At 38.7% G+C, this 23,722-nt stretch overlaps 1 protein-coding gene across 1 annotated transcript in view; it reads left to right on the top strand.

Annotated features, from left to right (window-relative positions):
* Positions 1-23,722, top strand: part of MYO5A (myosin VA) — a gene marked incomplete at its 3' end in the record, with an annotated part of 180,568 nt that overhangs the window by 55,802 nt on the left and 101,044 nt on the right. Inside the window, exons 2-5 of the mRNA XM_082847112.1 lie at positions 4,619-4,729; positions 7,863-8,034; positions 10,041-10,185; positions 19,515-19,671. Coding sequence (XP_082703238.1) covers positions 4,619-4,729; positions 7,863-8,034; positions 10,041-10,185; positions 19,515-19,671 — 585 coding nt within the window. The remainder of the gene's footprint in view (positions 1-4,618; positions 4,730-7,862; positions 8,035-10,040; positions 10,186-19,514; positions 19,672-23,722) is intronic.

The following is a 23,722-nucleotide window of genomic DNA, read 5'->3' as shown; positions in this document are numbered from 1 at the left end:
GCCTGTCCTTTGAAGCTTTGAAGCCAAGCGTTGACTTTTCTTTAGCTATGAAAGTCCTAGATGGCATCTTCTTCCAAAATAAGGCTGTTTTGTCTACACTGAAAATCTGTTGTTTAGTGTAGCCACCTTCATTATCTTAGCTAGATCTTCAGGATAACTTTCTGCAGCTTCTACATCAGCCCTTGCTGCTTCACCTTGCACTCATGTGATGGAGACGGCTTCTTTCCTTCAACCTCATGAACCAGCCTCTGCTAGCTTCACATTTTTCTTCAGCTTCCTCACCTCTCTCAGGCTTCATGTAATTGAAGAGAGTTAGAGCCTTGCTCTGGATTTGGCTTTGGCTTAAGGGAATGTGTCTGGTTTGATCTGCCTTCCAGACACTAAAACTTTCTCCATATCAGCAGTAAGGCTGTTGCTCTTTCTTATCATTTGCGTGTTCATTGGAGTAGCACTTTTAATTTCCTTCAAGAACTTTTTCTTTGCATTCACAACTTGGCCAACTATTTGGTGTAAGTGCTCTCAGCCTATCTCAGCTTTTGATGCACCATCCTCACTAAGCTTAATCATTTCTAGCTTTTGACTTAAAGTGAGAGGCCTGCAACTCTTCCTTTCACTTGAATGCTTAGAGGCCATTATAAGGTTATTAATTGGCCTAATACCAATATTGTTGTGTCTCTGAGAATAGGGAGGCCCAAGGAGAGGAAGAGACAGGCAAAGAGCCAGTAGTTGGTGGAGCAGTCAGAACACAACACAACGTTATCATTTAGGTTCGTCATCTTATGTGGGTGTGGTTCACGACACCGCAAAACAATTACAATAGTATCATCAAAGATCACAGATCACCATAACAAATATAACAATAATGAAAAAGTTTCAAATATTGTGAGAATTATCAAAATGTGACACAGAGATGAAGTCAGCAAATCCTGTTGGAAAATGGCACCAGTAGACTTGCCTGAAACAGGGTTGCCACAAACCTTCAATTTGTATAAAAGCCATATCTGCAAAGTACAATAAAGCAGAGCACAATAAAATGAGGTCTGCTTGTATCTGTTAAAAAGCCGCAGTAGGGGCACAGGACACTTTTGCTCTTTACTTCCAGCCCTACTCAGAACGCACCTTGTATTCACTCCAGCCGATCTTTTCTCCTTCCGCCATTTTAGTGTGACCCTCTTTCCCTGCTCTAACCCCTTGGCCTACCTTTCTTCCCATCTGTTCTCCCCTTTGCTGCTCCAGGAGATGGCTGGTAGAAGTGGTGGTCACAGCACCTCTTTGCCTTCTAAGTAAAGAATTTGTGGTGGGATTGGAAGTGGGGCTCTCTGTTCTGGAAGTGAGGTATAGCTTCTATTCTAAATACATGAATTATGAAGGGATGGAGGTTTGCGGTGGGGGGAGGAAAGGATGTTTCATTACTTCTGTACTCCTTTCATGTCTGGCTCTTTTTCCTTCTGTCACACCAAGATTTCCTGTATAACTCAACTCTCCAATGTCACCTTCATCTTTCTCTACTTCTGGAAATTATAGACCCTTTCAGGAGATTCTGGGAGCCTCTGGCCAATATTTCTTTTAATCTACCCTCTTAGAGCATAATGTCTAAGGCCAGGAACATTCATATAACAAAAGTTTATTAAGAAATTATTAGGCAGGCCCTGTGTTAAGTGCTGAAGAGACAGAGATGAATAAGATGCACCCCTCCTCTCAAGGAACCTACAGTCTACCGAGTGAGATAGGCAAGCAAAGTCATCATTTAGTGGGATAAGGATTCTAGAGGAAGATTGTATGAGGTAATGAGGACATTGAGAACAGAGTGCCAAATGATGATGATAAGTCAGGAAAGTCTTCTTAGAGAAGGAGGTACTTTAACACAGATGTGAAGAATACATAGGAGTCTGCTATCTGAAAGGGGGAGGGGTTGTGTTTCAGAAGGAGGAAATCGGCAAAGCAAATGTAAGGCAGCAGGGCTTATTCAGGATACTGCAAACACATAGATTGGCATGACCAGACAATGGCAGTAGTGATTGAAAATGGAGAGAAAATGAAATGTTTAAGAATATATCCCACTGAGGAGTAATGTTCTATTTCTGAACTAAGTGGTGGGTATATGGGAGTTCATTATATCACTCTTTCATTCAACAGATATTTGTGTGTGTGTGTGTGTGTGTGTGTGTGTAATTTCTGGAAGCCCATTATGTGCTTTAGCATAGTAGGAATAGAAAATTCCATAGAATTTTCTACCTCAAAAACATGCCTTAAGGGTTATGTGAATTACTTAGTAACCATATGGAGTGTCAGTGTTAATGTCAGGGTTCAGAGGAAGGGGTGTTGATGATTTGGGAATTTTCTTCTGCTTCAGTTCATAGCCTAGAGGGACACTTAGTTTTTATTATAGGCTTGTTTGAATTGTCACATAAAGCATTCATTTTTTGTGAACATTCACAATGGGGTATCAAAAATGAACCAAGCAGATTCCATGTTGCCAAGCTGCTTATGATTTAATAGGGGAGCTAGGAAAGATGTGCACATGTGCTGTATGAAAAGCAAATTATGTGTGTGGGAGTTTGGGGAAGGAGAGAGAATCACATGGGTCAGAGTTTTGGGGATTCAGGGACTGGTCATTTACTGTTAGTGCTGTCAGTCTTGTTCCCAAAGTGTCTGAGGGATCAGAAACAATTACTCTTGGTGCCCATACTTTAGGGTTCCTTGACTGACAAAATGCACGTTAGCAAAACTTCCAGTGAGTCATCTGCATTAATCAAGGACCTCTTGAGTGTTGTCCTTGTGGTAGGATACAGTAAGAAAAATGCCTGCTACCTCCTTACGCACACAGGATGGGTGTAATCCCTGAGAAGCCATGTTAGGCTGAACCAGTGTTGTTTGGTTCCCCTCTCTGCACATACCAGCGCAGGCATGTCCCCTGAACCCACCTTTCCAGTGCTTTCCCATTAGACTCGGTCAGAATTACCTCATCATAAATTGTATTGTAGAAGAACAGATGGTTTTTATTTTCCTTGAAAGCTACTATGCAACTTAAATCTGTGCTAGCATTCTTTTCTCAGATTTTGACTGTTTCCATAAGATTTAGCCCATCCCCATTTTTGCCCTTACTCTCCTTTCTAATTAGGGGTACCTTTGAATTGTCATAAATCTTTGATGTGTGTTTATATTTTAGTGTATCTATTTTAAGCCTTTTTCTCTCTTCTTCATCTCCTACAGTTTTTGTGGCTTTAGTCACCTCAGATCCCAAATCCTTGTTTGTCCTTCTCCTACAGTTCCTACATCAGTGTTTACCCTTTCTTTGCCTACTACTCCATGAATCTCTTCCCTGAGTCTCTGACTCCTACCCCATCTCAGCTGTGCTTTGTGGCTTCAGGAAAAATCCTGAGGTGGGTCTGTGATGTTTGCCTTTGCTACCTCTCATCCCCATTCTCCTGACTTTGTTTCCTTCCCTTGTCCTACCTCTGTCTTACATAAAATCAAGACAAATGCCCCACGAACTGTGGGCAAGGAGCTGAGCCAACCTCTAGGGGGCTCAAAGATGGCTTAAGGAGCATGCAGCCTAGTGTAGGAGGTGGACAGATCCATAAATAACTAAAATAAGGTCTGAGGAATCATAAGTGAGATATTTGAGGGACTCACAAGGTAACGAGGGGTAAAACTAGAGCAGCATGAGTAAAAAAGGGAATGGGGAGCATTGCAGGAAAGTCACACCCTCTATTAGCTAGTGGAGACAGCTGGTGACAGAGCTGTTATGTGACACTGGACCCTCCCTTGTCTTGCTGGGAGCTCTGTCGCGGCTGGTTCACTTTGGCTTGGGTTATCTGTCGCTAACTGCTACCGTTTCACCAGGTACCTGAGCAGACTCAGTGGGTAGGTGTGTCCAGCCCTATTTCTGATTCCTCCCTGACTCTTGCTGCCACATCCCATTTCTAGGTTTTTCATGGGATCTTGGGACCTTGCCTTCTTGTCTTCCTTCCCAGTCTTCACACTGGATGTGGCTGAACAAGCTTAGTCCTCTTCCTCAGGGCTGCCATGTGTATTTTCACTGGGGGTCTAAGGGGAGAGTGGAAAGTAGGGTTGGAGGTGATAGAGGCAATAGGAAGGGGCATTGTCAAGTTGAGCTTGCTCTCCGTCTCAACATCTAAGTTATATATACCTTCCAGACTGACCCAGTTCTGGTATAGTTGTTTCTGCAGAGCTACCGATCTCATTGGTTAAGATGGAAAAGAATCATAAAAAGACAGTGGTAATAATAGACTGACTTCTGACCTGTTTCTCTTTGGATACCTTCCCCAGAGATAGAGATAGGATAAAGGGGAAGTTGGTTGTGAGAGTGATGTTTGCTATTTAAATATCTTGTCTCTGGTGAGTGTAAGGGCCTTAGCCTCTGTCTACTATCTGTAAGTGTTGTTAACACCTAGCTCTTGGAAATCTAACCTTTGGCAAAGTACCTACTCATTACTGTTTCCAAAATACTTGTGGAAATCTGAGCTGGAGCTTGCTTTTGACAAAACACAAAGGTGCTTCTTTCCAGATTTAGTTGAAAATCTCCTCATGTTTAGCACAGGTCAAGAATGCTTGATTTGCTGGTTTAAATTTTTTTTTTCTTTTTGTCTTCTAGTTTGCCAGGGTTTGGATACCTGATCCCGAGGAAGTTTGGAAGTCAGCAGAGTTGCTCAAAGATTATAAGCCAGGAGATAAAGTCCTCCTGCTTCACCTTGAGGATGGAAAGGTAAGAATTTTGCTTTTATTTGTTGTTATTGGCATAAAGTGAAGGAAATTCAAAAGTGTAAATTTGCTGTGACATGCTTAACTTCACGTGGAAATTAAATTTTGAATTAATATAATATTTTCACTTACTTAATTGATAAAAATAGCAAAATGGCAAACTCAATTTTCTATCCCAATGGCTTAGTGAAAATAGCAGGTACTTTTAAAAATCCATTATTTTGATTCATGAATTTATTATGACCTGGTTTAGATTCACATCTAATCCTCCCAAAGATATTCCTGTTTATCTGTATTTTGTTTAGGATACTATTAAAATTATTCACATTAACTAAGAAAGCAACATTTAAGGAGCCAGTTTGAGATATGATATTTGCTGGAACTAGGTATTAGAAAAATATTTACTTAGAAGCTGTTATATAAAATACTTTGCTAGTGGCTAGAAAAACTTAAAAGCAGTTGTATCTCTTTCCCATCTGCATTCACTGCATGAGTGGAGTCTTAGTTCTACCCTTTTTAATCTCTCCACTGCATTTAACAGGGCATGTCACACTTTTTTCTTAAAAACCTTTGTGACGTTAATTTCCTCTAAACAAGTTATAATCTAGCCAGGAAAATACAGGATATAAAAAGTAGTTCAACACAGCAATATTAAGATGTCAAAAGATAAGCTTATGATTAACTGCCAAGTGAATAATGCTGTCCTGACTGTTAATATATATTGAGCACTTACTATGTACAGGCATAGTTCTAAGTGCTTTATATGCTATAACTCACTTAATCCTCATAACAGTCCTGTGAGGTTGGGCTATTATCTTTACCACTTTATGGATGAAGAACCTGAGGCTCAGAGAGTTTGGGACTTGCTCCAGGTTATACACGCATTAAGGGATGAAGCTGGGACTTAAAGCCAGGAGATTGCCTTTCTGGTCTGTGCTCATTACCACTCTGCTGTACTGTAAAGACAGTGAGGACTTTCGGATCCCAATAGAGGGAAGCATCACTGTGGGCTGCTTCAAGGAAGGCTTCAAAGAGAAGGAAAAATTTTGACTAGATAGAATTTGGATTAACAAAGAGAAGGGAGTAGACTTTGTGAGGATTGGAATATATTTTGGAGATAGTGAATATCACAAGTTGACTGGAGCAGAGATTTAGAAAGGTGTGTGTACTAATTCAAGGCTTGTGTGTTAAGGTACCTGCTATATACCATGTTAAGAGGTGGCAAAAGATATGCTGTCTGACATTAATGTCAGGTAGGAAAAGTACATATACTTATGAATAGTGTGACACATGATATAATAAATATAAACAAGAAACAAAAATAGAACAGAGTGGGTCGTGGCCAGAGGGACTGGTGAAGGTTAAGGGTCAGAGAGGCATTGTCTAAAGAATGAGTAGACAAGGAGGAGTGCATTTCAGGGATCTAGAAAAGCATGGACAAAGGCAGGGAGGCTTGTACAGTGATGTGTGTTTGGGGAACTGCACAAGTTCCATGTTGTTGAGATGTGAAGTGAGGGTACAGGACTGGCAAGAGGATGGAGGTGGGAACCAGATCACAGAGGGCCTGGTGTTCATGCTGAAACTCTTGGACTTCAACTGGTATGCTATGGGGATTGTAGTGTTTTTAAACAGAAGAAGGGTGCCAGGTTTGTGTTTTAGAAAGGACTCACTGTTGGCAGTATGGAGGATGAATTTTAGGAGAGCAAAACAGAGACAAGGAGTTTATTCAGAAAGAAGGCAGGGAAGAATTGAGAGCCTTGACTGCTAACTAAGGAATTAATTTATTCAACATTCATTGATCATCCACTCTGTGAGGCACGACGTTAGGTACCTTAGGCTATATTTTCTTCTTCTTTTTTGGCCGTGCATGTGGGATCTTAGTTCCCCAACCAGGGATTGAACCCGTGCCCCCTGCAGTGGAAGGGCAGAGTCTTAACCACTGGACCACCAGGGGAGTCCCTATATTTTCTTATGTTAATTCTCACAGCAATCCTGTGGGTTCACAGGTGGTATTATAACCATTTTCCAAATAAGGAAGCCAAGACATTAAGCAGTCTACCTGAGATCACACAGTCAGAAGTGGCTTTTTTGTATGGCAGGAGCCAATGCAAGGACCAGTCTGCTTTGGAAAAGTTTTATTATTATACCCAAATAAACAGGCAGAGAGAGGTCGAGGGGCAGATTGTAAAAATTTCCTCCCCATTTTGCAGTCATTCCAACCTGATTTGAACATTTGACCTCTATATATCTCTTTAGTATTAACAAAAGTCTTTTTACAAAATCAGCTTGTCCCTCTCTGCAATTATATTGCCATTTTTTTTCCTTTTCATGTGTCGTGTGTTGTTTGTCCTTAATACGTAGTTGAGTAACAACCTCCATGCTTGGCTTTGCCATAAAGCCATATTCCCTTGGCTTTAAAGTGAGTAGTACTTCTTAATTTGGGGGCCCAAGCACCTCATTAAAAGTTGAATAAAAACTATGGACTGTGTTTTTTAAAAAATACACATACATGTGTATATTTACACATATGTTCATACACACACAGTGTTAACACCTAATTTTAGGGGATTCTTGGACCTCTCAGGGTTCAGGAGTTCCCAAGTACTTAGCACATACCAGGCACTGTCTCACTTAATTTTTACCACACCCCTATGAGCTACTTCCATTATGCCCATTTTACAAATGAAAGATTTAGGTTAAATAATATACCCAAGACCACAAAAGAAGTAAGTACCAGTTTTAGGATTTGAACCTGGGTTGATCTGGCTCTAGAGCCAAGCTCTTACCACTCTTTTATGCTGTCTGTCACTTATAATAGGTGAAGAGGAAAAATAAAAAGCTTATTTAACTAAAGATTAAAAACTCTGGTCTAGTAACTAGGTAAAAAAAATTCTAGGCTTTGACTTTTCAAAGTGTATTATCAAAAATTGTTAATATGAGTTAATACATCTAGTGAAATCAAAGACTCATTTTTTTTTGCCATTTCCACCAGTTTCTGTGGTTTTGGAAGGTGCCAGGAAAAGAATGCATTTAATAGTTGAGAAGCAAATCAGGAATAGGAAATAAGCAAAATGTATGTGCCTGTTTTGGGTTTATTGTCATTATTTATCTAGATGCTATATCTTGTGCATTTTCAGGATTTGGAATATCGTCTAGATCCAAAGACGAAGGAGCTGCCTCACTTAAGAAACCCTGACATACTTGTGGGTGAAAATGACCTCACAGCCCTCAGCTATCTTCACGAGCCTGCTGTACTCCACAATCTCAGAGTCCGCTTTATTGATTCCAAACTTATTTATACATATTGTGGTGAGTGTGCGTTGCTGTCTGAGTGAACTGTGAATTCTTTTCTCTAATGGACAGGGCCATGGAAATATTGTGCATGGGGACAATTCTTATTTTCTCCCATGTCCCCAGCTCTTCTTTCTCTACTGACTTCTTATCCTTCTTTCACTAATCATTCTCTGCTGAGACCCAGGTCTGGGATTTCCATTCATTTCCTTCTAAGTCTCTTTGCTTGGTGTACCCAACTCAGCACTCAGCATTTCTTCATTACGCTCCTGTTTTGGAAAGGAACAGGTATATTTTCTTCTTAAAAGAATTTATACCTTTTATATCCTTGATATTTGCTTTTTCTTCCCTACCTATTAACTGAATATTTCTTTTTCTCAATTTTCATTTTTCTTGCACATATGCTACCTTCTCAGTGAAGCCTTTCCTGTCCGCCCTATCTTTTCTTCTCCTAGTTGTCTATCTTCCTTCTCTGTTTAATTTTCCCCCCTTTTCCTTACTACTGTCTAACCTATGATATATATTTTTCTTACTTATTTTATTGTCTGAATTTCCCTCTAGAATATAAGGTTCATAAGAGCAAATTTTTTTCCTTTTGTTAAAAAATTTTTTATTGAAATATAATTGATGTACAATGTCATATAACTTACAGGTGTACAGTACAGTGATACACTTTTTGTTTTGTTTTGCTTTTTTTGGCTGTATTGGGTCTTTGTTGCTGACATGGGCTTTCTCCAGTTGTGGCAAACAGGGGCTACTCTTTGTTGTGGTGTGCGGGCTTCTCATTGTGGTGGCTTCTCTTCTTGCAGAACACAAACTTGAGGCACAAGGGCTTCAGTAGTTGTGGCCCGTGGGCTCAGTTGTTGTGGCTTACAGGCTCTAGAGCACAGGCTCAGTAGTTGTGGCCCATAGGCTTAGTTGCTCCACGGCATGTGGGATCTTTCCGGACCAGGGATGGAACCCGTGTCCCCGGCATTCGCAGGTGGATTCTTAACCACTGCGCCGCCACCAGGGAAGTCCCCACAATTTTTAAAGGTTATACTCCATTTAGATTTGTCTTTTTGTTTGTTTACTGTTATAAATATAGCACTTAGTAATGACTTGAAAGCTAGCTGTAGTCAAATATTTGTTGAATGAATGACTTTATTAAGTTAATATATACTTGCTGTAAAATTTAAGGAAATACCAAAAAAAGTATAAAAAATGAAAAAGAATTACATGTAATTACCACTGAAAAATAACCAGTATTATGATGTCTTATATCCTGTGTGTATATGTGAGAGAGTATAAATAGATATAAAATTGGAATCAGTCTATATATAGTTTTGTGTCATGTTTTCCTATGACACAATGTTTTTTATAAACATGATTTGTGGTGGTAGCTCAATAGTCTGTTACATGGATATAATAATACGTATTAAACCACTCTCCCTTTTTAAAAAAAATTTTATTGATGTATAGTTGATTCACAGTGTTGTGTTTAGTTTTTGCTATACAGCGAAGTGACTCAGTTGTACACATATATATATTTTTTTCATCCTTTTGCATTAAGGTTTATCACAGGATATTGAATATAGTTCCCTGTGCTGTACATAAACCACTCTCCCTTTATTATATACTTTGTTTCCACTTTTCACTGTTATGAATAACATTATGATAAACATCTTTATTTCAAAAAAAAAAAAACCTTTATGTGAATCTATGATTATTTCATTTGGATAAATTTCTAGAAGTGGAATTTTTGGTTTAAATATTACAAAAATATTTGAAGTCCTTTCAACATTGCCACCGTTTTTATTATTTTAAATCACCTAGTCTAGTTCGTAAATGGTGTTTTAGTTAGGACTAGGTATAATGGGTTCAGAGGCAAAGGCTATGATATATTTTGACCCTTAACAATTTGTTAGTTCAATATTAACTGAAATTGAGTTAATATTAACTATGATTCTCACTTTCCCAAGTTTGATATGCCCCTGAGGATATTACTGACTTCTTCTTTTGCTTTTTTTTTACCTTTCTCCCAGGTATAGTCCTAGTAGCTATAAATCCTTATGAGCAGCTGCCTATTTATGGAGAAGATATTATCAATGCATACAGCGGTCAGAACATGGGTGATATGGATCCACATATCTTTGCAGTAGCTGAAGAAGCTTACAAGCAAATGGCCAGGTTGGTGGAAGCGCTATTTATTATTTCATGACTTTTATTAGATGTGATTATTTCTTCTTTGCTGAGTCACAGATATTTAAAATACAGTGAATAACGACTAGTAAATTATTCATTAAACAGCTTTGATTGATTTGTCTCAGATGGCCTGCATTTTTCTTTTTTGGCCATGCTGTGTGGCATGTGGGATCTTAGTTCCCTGACCAGGGATCTAACCCACGCCCCTTGCAGTGGAGATGCGGAGTCTTAACCACTGGACTGCCAGGGAAGTCCCTGGCCTGCATTATTATTAAAGTAACCTAATATTTGTAAAAGGACATATAGTTTTTAAAAACTGCCTTTGGAATCTCGTTGTAATTCTGTGACCATGCAAGGACAGATGTTATGTTTTACAGATGAGTGGATCAAGGTTTGTAGGTATTAAGTGACTTGCCCAATGTCATTCAGCTAGTGAGTGGCAGACCAGAACTAAAAGGCCTAAGTGCTGAAAGAAATCTGTCTGTATCTGGTAGAATTAAATCTCAAGGAAAGTGTGAGTTTTAAGGTTAGCAGATGCTGGGGCGTCAGGGATCCTGAACAGCATCAGGGAAATGTCTTTGATGTTAATCGGGGAACCCTACTATTTTGAGAGTGGAGAATGGGAGAAAAAAAGCTATTTTCAAGACTAGATTATACTCTTGATAATATAATGTAATGCAAAACTGTGCATGCATAGAAAAATAGTCTGACAAGTGAGAAATGGCATCCTGGTGTTGTTTTTTTTTTCTTTTGCGGTACGCGGGCCTCTCACTGTTGTGGCCTCTCCCGTTGCGGAGCACAGGCTCCGGACGCGCAGGCTCAGCGGCCATGGCTCACGGGCCTAGCCACTCCGTGGCATGTGGGATCTTCCCGGACCGGGGCCCGAACCCATGTCCCCTGCATCGGCAGGTGGACTCTCAACCACTGCGCCACCAGGGAAGCCCCTAGTGTTGTTTTAATTTACCTTTCTCTAAGTAGGAAAGACTTTGCACTTTTTTACACACATACACACGCACATACCTATTTGTATATTTAATATATATATTAAAAACCATAAGTTCACACTGATACCTCCAAATCCAGTTCAACACCACAATTTTTATTCTTGATTTCTTTTTCCTTCTTTTAACTTTTTTTTTGACCTTGAAAACCCTGGCTCTCATTATCCATAGTTTATTTACTTGTTTGCTCAATCCTGGAATACTCTTTGTATCAGAAACGCTAACCCATATCCCTGTGAAAAGCAAATTTACCACTCAAGTACATTTGCGTCCAATTCATTTTGTCTTTAGCCTTATGTAATATAAAGTGCCAGTTTCCAAAGTTACTTAGGTTGGTTCCTTTCTTCCCCACCACTTAATGAATTTATTCAACCACTCTCCCATATATGATCACTTAGATTGTTTTCAACATTTTGCAATTGCAAACGGTGCTACAGTAAATAACCTTGTGCATATACATTTTTGTATTTATTTATTGCTCTTCCGAATTGCTTTTAATGAAGCTATGGCAGCAAAATATACAATGTGACCCAGATACACAGTGGAGCAAAGGCCTAGATAATGAGATGGTTTTGTCCACATCTTGGGGAAAAAGGTGATATGTATGTCTTTATGAATAAAATATCTAGGAATAAACTTGCCTCATATTCTTGCCAGTCTTTTCTCATGCTGAAACTCACTGCTCTCTGTTAACTAAATCACAATATTATATTTCTTAAAACATCAGTGTTTTTTTTTTTTCTTTTTGTTTCCTTAAAACCAAGTAATATTGATTGCTTTGATTTGGTATTTTTTTCCTCCCTTGTTAATGGTAGAGCAAATAAATTTGATCGATTAAGTTTCATTTATGAGTTTTCTTGAAATAAATTAGAGAGTTATAGTCATAACCTTAGTGTAATGGAAGAGATATCTATACTAGTCACAGCTCCATCAGTAAATAACTGTATAAGCTTAAATCTTCTGGTCTCCCAGGGCCTCAGTTTTATCACCTATAAAATAGAACACTTGCACTAGATGGTCTAGCTTTACATTTAAGGCATTCTGTTGTACACACTTGTTACCTTTCAGTTTCATGGGCACTAATGCATAAGTCTTATACTCTCTCTAGTGGAGGGCAGGCTATGATAAGGAGCTTGTAGTAAAGCAGAAGGAGCATAGTATAGACTTTTCCTCTGGAAACTAAGATATGTGGAGTATAACAACCCACCTCTACTCTAAACTTGGATAAGCCATCTGACCTCTCTGTGTTATTGTTTCCCCCAATGAAGAAAAGATAATATTTATCATGCTTACTTCAGAGGTGAAAATTACATTAGATGATAAACATAAAAAGCACTTTGAGAAACACTGTTTAAATATAAGCTGTTACTGTCATCACGGTCTTCATCATCATGGAGTCTCATGTCTGCATTCTCTTTCTGTTCATTTTAGCCTCTCATCGGGTTTTATTCTTCCTGACTCTCTTGCTAGGCCTTTCCTTAGGGTGGCCCCTTCTTGCATTTGTTTAGGCAGACTCTGAATGCTTCACTCTTCTAAGGTCCATTGGCCAAGTAGATGCTGGCTGTTATAGATTATAAAATCTCTCCTGTTGCCAATTGTGACTCACCTGCCATGTGGTACCAAGTATTCCTACTTAGGCAAGTAGACATGCTACCTGATAAGGAATTTTATGTATGATATATAAAGGTGAATTAACTTCTATTAGTTAGCAGCTAGCATGTTTAGAGGTATACTGTGTGCCAAGCATGATGTCAGGCATGTTACCTCTAATCTTCATTATACCCCTGGGAGCAGACATCATCACCCCTGCTTTACAAATGAGGAGACTGAGGAAAGTAACTTTCAGACTATCATGCTAATAGATAGTATCTGGGAGCTGAGATATGAATCAAGCTCTGAGGCTACAGAGCCTTTCTTCTTTGTTGTTTAATTTTCTTACTTCCAACTATATGACCCTATTCTAACACAATATTATCACAATATTAATCTATTCCCTCAGACTAACATTGCATACTTTTATTTCTGTACCTTTTATTTAGCCTAGAATATCCTTCTCCATGCTCCGTTATCTGCCTGGTTTCTAGTTATTCTTCATGATCCCACTCAAGTTTTGCTTTGAGACCACCTCAGTTCCTGATAAATGATTCCTCTTCAGAATTCTTTACTATGTGAATTTGGGACTTACTGAGAACTATCTACCCAATAATTTTGTAGTAGGAATAAAGTACAGTAAGTATATGAGTCTATAAAAGTTACAAACAAATAAAATTGGCTATTTCTGAGAGAAAGACAAATACCATATGATATCACTTATATGTGGAATCTAAAATATGACACAAATGAACTTATCTATGAAACAGAAACAGAATCATAGACATAGAGAACAGACTGGTGGTTGCCAAGGGGGAGGGGTTGGGGGAGGGAGTGAGTGGGAGGTTGAGGTTAGCAGCTGTAAGCTTTTACATATAGGATAGATAAACAACAGGGTCCTACTGTATAGCACAGGGCACTATATTCAATACCCTATGATAAACCATAATGGAAAAGAATATTAAAAAAAGAATATGTATAACTGGAAAAAATTGGCTATTTTTGTTATGGAATCTTTATATTAATTTCATAGGCTCTATACTGATGGAACAGAAAAGTCAGATTGACATGAGAAGGTCTGATAGTCATGTGACAGACTTCTCAGCAGGAATTTGGTGTATCTCCAGGAAACGCTTATTTTCATTTCCTGAATAATCTCTCTACCTCTCTAGCACAGCTTTCATCAGTGTGCCAGCACAGTCTTATGGTAAATATTTATACTTAAAAACTAATACTGCACATTGTCTTGTGAACTCATTGTCTAGTATCCACTTTAGAGTGTAAATCTTTTCTTCTTGGGATTTTGATCAAGAGCAGAAATCTTGGAAAAACAGAGCTGAGCAGCTTGAGGTTTGACAAGTGATAAAAATGTAGAAAAACTTAGCACCTCTCTAACAAGAGAAATAAGGATTAGAGTCTCAAGTGAAAGCCACATCACAGTAAATACACAATGTTGGAAGAAAGCATTATATTACACTAACTTAATAATTTTCCTTTTTAGCAAGGGATCAGATAAAGGAGAAGCAATTAGATTGAGTGCCTGCAAGAAAATAAAACTCTAGATTTTGTTTCATGAGAACATGTTCCCTTATAAGCTAAAAATTAGACCTAGGTGCTTGTACACTTAACCAAGGTACATGGCAACACCCAGTGGATGGTTATGAGAGAGTCAACATTGAGGTGTGTGGATATAGTAAAGTGGGTCCTGCATGAGTCAGGTCTGAGGCTGGCATTACTTAGTTTCCTCATTAACAACCTGGATGTGAATGGAAGGTATGCTCATTAAGTTTACAGAGGACAAGATGATGGTCTTGGAAGATATGAGCACCATAACCTAGAGAGATTACATTTTTAAAGGGTAAAGTTCAGAAGGAAAATGTATAAAATAATATAACTGATATGAAATGAATCTTACTAGATATAATCTAAGGAAAGGCTGGACAAACCAAATACATATATAGATAGAAGGAATATAGACTCAAGTGTAACATCTCTCTCTTTCATCAACCCAGAGTAGATAGTCTATCCTTGAATAATTTATTTCCTGGGGTTTCAGGTACCTCTCCATAGTTTAATTCCTATTGCCTTTTCCCCATACAACCTAGTTTTCTCCTAATTATTGTATAAGAGTCAATTCAGGCATCACCTTCTCTAGAAAGCATTTCCTGACAGCTCTTCCTCACATCTTCCACTAGTTCTATACCCCTTCTCCATGCTTTCATAATATCCTGGATAGGCCTCTTTTCTTGTAATTACTCCACTGTATTTAAACCGTACTTTTCAGTCTCTCTCAATAAGCTATGACCCTAGAGTCTTTTATCTTCATAAAGTGTTTGGCACATTGTGGCTACTCATTACATATTTGTTGCATGAATGAATGAAGCAGTATTTTTAGGTAGTGGCTTTTCGTTCACATTATAGCCTCTGGAAGCAACATTGAGTGAAACAGGCCACAAGAGTTCACCTCTGCTTCGGGGCACCCAGTACACAGGCTATTTAGGATCATTGTGGGGGCCCTTGAGAGGACTGGCCAAGCCAGAAATCATAAATTTTCAGTTCCTGCATCCTTAGGATGCTCCAGATTGATCTGTCCTTGAGGAAGAGTGGTGAATCTCTGTTCCTTCACTTGGTTTTATCAGGTCCTTGAAGTGATATCTACATCCCAAAAGTAAAAGAAGGTTCTTATAAGGACAAGAAACCTGAAGAATTGTGAATAGTGGCTGACCAGCTAATCAAAATTTTGAAGAATAATGAATTATTATTTACATAGATGTAACAATCTAAAGCTTACAGCTCAAATAAATAGAGTAGGGTAGACTCTGATATTCACGTTAAAACCAAAAAATTTTTTATCCCTGGTGTTTTTGTCTATTTTCTCCGCATCTCTATTATACTTTTCTTGTTTTTCCCTTTGCACGTCTTTATTATGTATTACCCTTCTCCCTTCTGTGTCTCTAGTTGGCTCCCCACTTCTACCTGTCTCTGCTCTTGTCTCTTTTTGGCATTTCTTCCTGTAGCCACATATGACTGAAAAACGTTTTAAAGACTACTGTACTTACTTTATAAAGATTTCTGTTTCCTGTTCTTAATTTAAAAGCAGGGGGATGGAATTTACATTTTTTCTCTTTGTAGCCCTTTATTGATTTTGGCCATCTCAGATTCAGGGGTCCTACGGAGAAGAAATGTTTGCCCATTTCAAGTCCAGCCCTTCAAGCCCATCTGAGCATCTGTAAGCGTGTCCTATTCCAATTGTACTTGAGTTTACCTGGCTTAGACTACAGGCTATGGCCCATCCAACATCTGAAAAATCAACTCTGGAGTTAGTTTAACTTTTAAGTTATAGTTCTTTAGAATTGAGAAAGACTTTAGATGCTACTTAATCTTAAAAATGAGGGAAACTGTGACCCAGAGAGGGCATGCAATTGCTCAAAGTCATGAAATTGGTAAATGACAGATTGAAGACCAGAGCCTGACTCAGAGAAATTTATGTAATGGAAAAGTCGTACTTATTTATATATTGGAATGCTCTACTAGGCTTCAAGAAGAAGGGAAGCCTCTGCTGAAGTCAGGGAAATGTAATAAATAATAAAGTCCCTTAAAAATTGTTGATCATATGGATCCAGGATCGTAAATCCTGGAAGAGAAAATGTATCTGGTATGTGCTTGACATCAATGTGTATATGTGTGTATTTGTACAAATCTGTGTGATTCATTTGAATAATCCTCAACCTTTTCTCCTTTAACAGTTCTCTTCTTTCCCATGGTATAGGATAGGGCTACTACATAATGAATGCTTCAGTTTTTTTGACGTAATATTTTGTCATAAAGACTTGAAATGGTATTTCAAAGGCAGTATAGTTTAGGATAGCAGTTCCCACTAATAATTCCTTTTTGTCAGACTAGCGGAAGCCTCTTCACCTTGTTTATTATTGGAAGAAATGCTGGGAGAATTTTGTCAAGGTAGCTATCACACAGGGTGTAGTGACAGAACTGATCATGCAGGAATTAGGAAGAGATCATTTTTCTAGTTATATTTTGGAAGGGAATCCAAAGAATGATGATACTGTCCTTGATTAATGTATCAAAGAAATCAATTCTGAGAACATTAAAATATTCTAAATGACGAAAAAAAAAGGGACATTGGCCCCACAATGAGAACTGTTTGGGTTTTTTTGTTTTTGTTTTTGAGTGATTTATCTTGAAATCAGGCATATATGAACAGAGGCAGTGGGAATATCCAGTTGAGTCTAGAAGTTCAAATAAAAAGGGAATGAGATAGTATGAGGTTCAAGGATGTTTTATAAAAATGAGGGTTACATGCAAGCCTTTACTATAAGTATTAAACATTCCTTGTGTCACCTAGGTCCTCCTGATTTTCCCCACAGTATGGGAGTCAGAGTATCTGAACAGGCTGCTTACAGGTGCTGGTAGTGTGATGTGAATGTACTTAATCAGGCCTGAGTTGGGTACTCCTATTGTATTTTTCAGTTTGTAAAATAATACAGTGACCACACTTTCTCAACGAAAAAACAGCCTTTACCGTAGAAAAATCTTTCTACTTTGGAAACTTATTGCAGGTACTTTTGATTCTATCACTTTGATGTCTCTTAAACCCATCTGCCTCTCTCGGTCATGGCCACCACAGTCTTTGTTCAGACTTTCATATCTTTTCATCTGGACCTCTGCCACCCATATCCACATTGCTGCCAGAGCATTTTTACTAATTAGATTGTTTATTTTCTGTTTAAAACCCTGCAGTAACAGTCGGTGACCTTTAGGTAAACTTCAGATTCCTTAACATCTCATTTAAGATCTTTATGATCCATTTCTCGTTAACCTCTGCAACCTTATCTGTCATTACTTCATGTTCTAGTCAAATTAAATTATCTGATGTTTCCTAATTTCTCATGCATCTGAGCCTTCATTTATGTTGTCTCCTTTTCCTGGAATGTTTCCTTCCTAACTTACTTTTCCCTTGCTTGCTTTCTCTTACTCATCTTTCTAGACTTTGCTGAGGTGTCATCTCCAGGATGCCTTCCCTGATCACCTCTTCCTTCTCTCAGTACCCCATCCCATGTATTATAATCTTTAATTATTAGTTTGTCTTTCCTCTTAGACCCTCAACCACTTGAGGATGCAGATCATGGCTTTTTAAACTTGTATCCCTAGTATTTAGCACAATGTTTGCCACGTAGTAGGTGTTTGCTAAATGTTTGTTGGATAAATAAATTTCTTTTAAAAGATAAAAAGATCGTCTTCTATAGTGAAATAACCTCATAATCTTGTGGCCTAAAAACCTTTGAACTCATCTTGTCTCTCCATAAATTAAGGGCAAAAATGTTACTACCGGGCTTCCCTGGTGGCGCAGTAGTTGAGAGTCTGCCTGCCGATGCAGGGGACACGGGTTTGTGCCCCGGTCTGGGAGGATCCCACATGCCGCGGAGCGGCTGGGCCCGTGAGCCATGGCCGCTGAGCCTGTGCGAACGGAGCGTGTGCAATGGGAGAGGCCACAACAGTGAAAGGGGCCCGCGTACCACAAAACAAAAAAAATAAATGTTACTACCTTTATGTACTTGTTCAGTTAATTTGATGGATTGAAGCTGACTGCTGGTTTCATCTCAGGAAGTGGAAGTTTCCTGCTTCTTTCCCAGTCGAAATCGTAGCCAAAGCAGATTTATTCCTAGGCTAGGTTGGTTATTAAAGTTTTATTTACTTATAATCAATACACATTTACTGAGCGCTTGTGATGTGTCAGACTCTGGACTAGTTGCTGGATATTAACGATATGGTGACATAGGTCCTCATCCTCAAGGAAATGATGGTCTTATGAGCAAGTTCTTCAACTAGAGTTTTGAGTCATTGTATGAATGAATTAAAGATGTAATAGTAGATAGTCTTTGTTTTTTTAATTAATTAATTAATTTGTTTAGCTGCATTGGGTCTTCATTGCTGCATGCAGGCTTTCTCTAGTTGCAGCGAGCAGGGCTACTCTTTGATGCGCGGGCTTCTCATTGCAGTGGCTTCTTTTGTTGCAAAGCACGGGCTCTAGGCACTTGGGCTTCAGTAGTTGTGGTGCATGGGCTTCGCTGCTCCGTGGCATGTGGGATCTTCCCGGACCAGGGCTCGAACCCGTGTTCCCTGCATTGGCAGGTGGATTCTTAACCACTGTGCCACCAGGGAAGTCCAGTTGGTAGTCTTTGAGTTCTAACATATTTGAATGAATCAGCCAACAAATGAACCATTTCTTCTCTGGTAATGAGGGTACTTTAGTAAGAGCTGGAGTTTGTGGGAGACACTGTGGACAGTTAGCTAGTAGATAATTTTTTTTCCAATTAAGTAGTATTTTCTTCTAAATTTGTTTGCTGTAACTCCTGTCTCTTCTAAAGGTGGTTGACAACAGTACTCTAATAGACAAAAATAATTCTCTAGGAATAAAGTGTTTCAGATATGTACACACAAAAAATTCAGAGACTATTACAGATTCATCCTTAGATGTGATGCTCGCTAATTTAATGCCTGATATTTCTTCTCCCTCTCTGTTCATTGTTAATTTATAAGTAGTTGTTTTTATTAGGAAATGTCATTCTTAGGTTCCTTCCCACATTTTTGCATGTGTGAACGAGCAGGAACTCTCCATGGCTCATTGATGAGAATACAGAGAAAATCATGTTAATCACATTCAAAAGTGAGCAGCACTGTCAGTTACTCTTCTTTGTTTTACAGAGATGAACGAAATCAGTCCATCATCGTAAGTGGAGAGTCTGGGGCAGGAAAAACAGTTTCAGCTAAGTATGCCATGCGATACTTTGCAACTGTAAGTGGTTCCGCCAGTGAAGCCAATGTTGAGGAAAAGGTGTTGGCATCCAACCCCATCATGGAGGTAAGGCCATGGCGTTCTTACTATATTCTCTCATTAAGAAACAGGCTCAAAAAATTGATTGATACAGCACATGTCAGAAAGTCTAGGATCTCTCAACCAGTAATAGTAGGAAAATACTTTTCTGGATGTTAGTGAGAGATCTAGGAAAAGTAAAAATTCAGTAAGGTAGACATTTTGAGTAAAGTCTAGCTATAGAGGAAGCTACTTTATTCCATAAACCTGCATTTTGAACCTACCATTGGATCGTTGCCTCCAAGTAGCTGGCAATGGCACTTCATTTCCTAAAGTTTCTTTTCTCCCAGTTAATTGACTTGTATCTATTGCTCCTTGTACTGGAAGTATAAATTACTCCTTTTCCCACAATCCTGAGCTTATTTAAACTCTTTCTAAAATACAGGATTCACTATGCTCAAGCATGAATGAGTTTCATTATTCCTCTGCCCGCATTTCATTTTCTGTACTTAGTCCAACCTGTTTAGCTATAAGTTTTTACATTTTTCCAGATATGAACTATAAACTTAAATCATAGTCTTGAAAGCATTTTTCTGCTTGTTTCTGTCAAGCATATCACACAGCTTTAGTTTAGAAAAAGAAATTCAATAATATAAATTCTTGGAAAAGGAAGATCTATGAAAGGATATCCTTTCAAAAGTGGACTATGTATACAAAGTAGACATGCTCATGCCAAAGAAAACAGACCTTTTTGTGTGAGAATTTGAGTATTTTAGGATTTGTAATTAGAGAATTATTTGTGTATTAGTATGATTTTAGGAAAGTTACATTTTTGTAAGTATTGCCATTAAATGGAGAAAATAAGTCTCAATAAATGGAGAGAAATTACTTTGGACATGCAGAAACAAACCTTTCTTAATAAAAACCCAAGTCAGCATTCTTTATTCCTGTTTTTTTCCTTTGTCAAGCCTTACATGTCACCCAAACACAGATGGCGTTTAGGACTGGCTTGGTGCACCTGTTGTGCAAGTGGTTTTCGCACTGATCAGTCCAGAGGTAATTGTGCCTGGTGTGCAGTGCTGTGTGTGACACTTCAGAATAGTATGCTGTGACCCCTTGCCCACAGGGCTGCCCTCTAGTGCAGCATGACTTCTGTTCTTGGGATTAAGAAAATAAGAGATGCTGGGGAAGTTAAGAGCCTCCTGGGCTGGGTGACCTATGGAAAGAGAACTGGAAATGTTTTCTGAAGTAACACAGACAGGAGAAAACAGATGCTTATGCCAAAAGAGAGTAGTAAAGATTTTAAGCAAATATTAAGATTTTGAAAGAATTTAAGCTACAGATATAGAGGTGAATCCCACTTGTGTTAATATTGCGAAAATATAATCTGTATAGCCAGTTTCTGATTTCGGTTCAGAAAACAACAGGGCTTGGCTTTCTACAATTATTTTGACTGTTTTTGATCATAGCAACAAATTCTTGGTATTTGGCAGTAGTTTAGGCCATTCTTAGTCCCTAATGTTAGAAGATCCCAGAGTCTTGATTATGAACGCATCAGGAAATCCCATTTCTCCTAGGCCTAGACCATATAATAACATAACTCTGGAATACGTCAAGTTGAATGAACTATTTTATGACCTTGCTATAGTCTCGTTCAAAAACTAGCTATGCTGTTTTTTCTACAACGCAGATTTGAGTTGTGTTAGTAGGAGTGATATTAAAAATTTGGAATGACTACAGATACTACTTTTTAATATGCAGTTATAAGGAATTTACCCTGTTTGCTAGGATGAACAAAAAAAGATAAAGACAGCAGTTATACTTTTTAAAAAAATTTAAGAAAAAAATTTTTTTTAAAGACAGTAGTTATACTTAGCTACTTCACGCTATATTACTTAGTTTCTCTGCAGGAATTTGGATTTAGAAAATTTGTTAAAGAGAGAACTAATTTTCAACAGCTACAAATGAGGGCATCCCAACTTGAAAGATTAAAATGGAATGTAGGGCTGAAGAATGGTGACAAAGGGTTTCCAGTTACAGGAAGAAAATATAGGTAAAATATTGAATATGTGGCCTAGAAAATTTGTAGCTTTTAAACCTGCCTCAAGATTATGTCTCTGGAGGCATGGACATATATACACTACCAAACGTAAGGTAGATAGCTAGTGGGAAGCAGCCGCATAGCACAGGGAGATCAGCTCGGTGCTTTGTGACCACCTAGAGGGGTGGGATAGGGAGGGTGGGAGGGAGGGAGACGCAAGAGGGAAGAGATATGGGAACATATGTATATGTATAACAGATTCACTTTGATATAAAGCAGAAACTAGCACACCATTGTAAAGCAATTATACTCCAATAAAGATGTTAAAAAAAAAAGAAAAGATTATGTCTCTATATCAGAGCCCTTTACTGTGATGTCAAGAAAGGAATGTCTGGGTCTCCAGTGATCACGAGCATCCCACACCTTGAACATCACAGCCCAGTGGCTTATGGGATTTGCACATTATCCTTTAGAAAGCAAGCTCCTCATCCTCGTCATAGGCTCCTTTTGCAAAATACGAATAATGTACAGTGAAATAAATGATTCTCTTTTACTCAATTTTATGACATTTTCCTTTTCATCCTCTCTTCCTAGAAATTTTCATCCTAAGATGGGGACAGGGAAGATGTTGGGGGCACACTGGGTCTTTTTTTTTTTTTAATTTTAATTAATTAATTTATTTTTGGCTGTGTTGGGTCTTTGTTCCTGTGCGCGGGCTTTCTCTAGTTGCAGTGAGTGGGGGCTACTCTTCGTTGCGGTGCACGGGCTTCTCATTGCGTTGGCTTCTCTTGTTGCAGGGCACGGGTTCTAGGCACACGGGCTTCAGTAGTTGTGGCTCGTGGGCTCAGTAGTTGTGGCTCGCGGGCTCTAGAGCGCAGGCTCCGTAGTTGTGGCGCACGGGCTTAGTTGCTCTGCGGCACGTGGGATCTTCCCAGACCAGGGATCAAACCCATGTCCCCTGCATTGGCAGGCGGATTCTTAACCTCTGCACCACCAGGGAAGGCCCCACACTGGGTCTTAATAGTTCTACTTCCTCTTCAATAACTGTAGTTGAAGATTTTCATCTCCATTTAGTAAAGAAGAATAATTCACTCACCATTTCTCTGAAATCAGTAGTAAAATCAAGACCACAAAACTTCTTTCCTTTAACAGTTTCTTGCTGATTGAAATGAAAATAGCATTAGGGAGGCTGTTATAAATATAGTACTTATAAGGCAGAGGGCGCAATTGGGGGAATGAACAAAATAAATGAATAAACATCATTTATATACAGAACCTTCTTTCCATATTGGATTAAAGGCTTAGAATCATAGAGTTTTATTTTTGAAAGGGACCCTAGAGCTCATCTATTCCAGTCAGTTTACACCTGGGTTCACTAATGCTCTTTAGAGGATTAAATGATGGCAAGTTAGTGGTAGGCCCTGGTGTGATACCCAGATCTTCAGACTTCTATTTCATTTACTCCTTCTACCATTCTTTGCTATATGTTTATATACCTTGTACTCAAAGACAAAAGGGTCTGTTTCAACTCTGGCCTACTCACTTCTTCTTCTCACAGAGTGTAGTATTATCTTGGCAGGTTGGCCACTCTGATCCCCACTGTAAGTAGATTGGGGCAGGGGGATGACATATGGAGGTTGGGATAAGAGTCTGGGAGGGAGGAGAAGCTGTGGACCACCCTCCCCTAACTTGCTTAGTTGCTGGGGGAAAGTGCTTAGGACAGTGCCTGGTAAACACTCAGTAATTATTACTGCTGCTGCCACTGCTACTACATGTAACCCTTCATCTGCTCTTTGACAGAATATGTTGTGCTGAAAGAAAATTTCACATTTATTTTCTAAACAAAATAAAAATAATGGGAATATATGGAGACTTTCTGTTGTGCTTTTTGTAATATCAAGTTTTGCTGGGAAAATAGCTTCCAACTATTCTTTCAATCTATAATGTTAATCTGAAAGTTAGCAGTGTTCTGATTGCCAAAACAGAATAGGGTAATACATGTCTTATATTTCAGAGAGTGAAAATATGTTTTCTTTGATTGATCAGGGAATCTAATGT

Source organism: Leucopleurus acutus (genome assembly GCF_964270905.1).
Source record: "Leucopleurus acutus genome assembly, chromosome: 1".
Classification (NCBI taxonomy): domain Eukaryota; kingdom Metazoa; phylum Chordata; class Mammalia; order Artiodactyla; family Delphinidae; genus Leucopleurus; species Leucopleurus acutus.
Note: the sequence above shows the minus strand (reverse complement) of the source record. Positions and strands in the feature narration are given on the sequence as shown.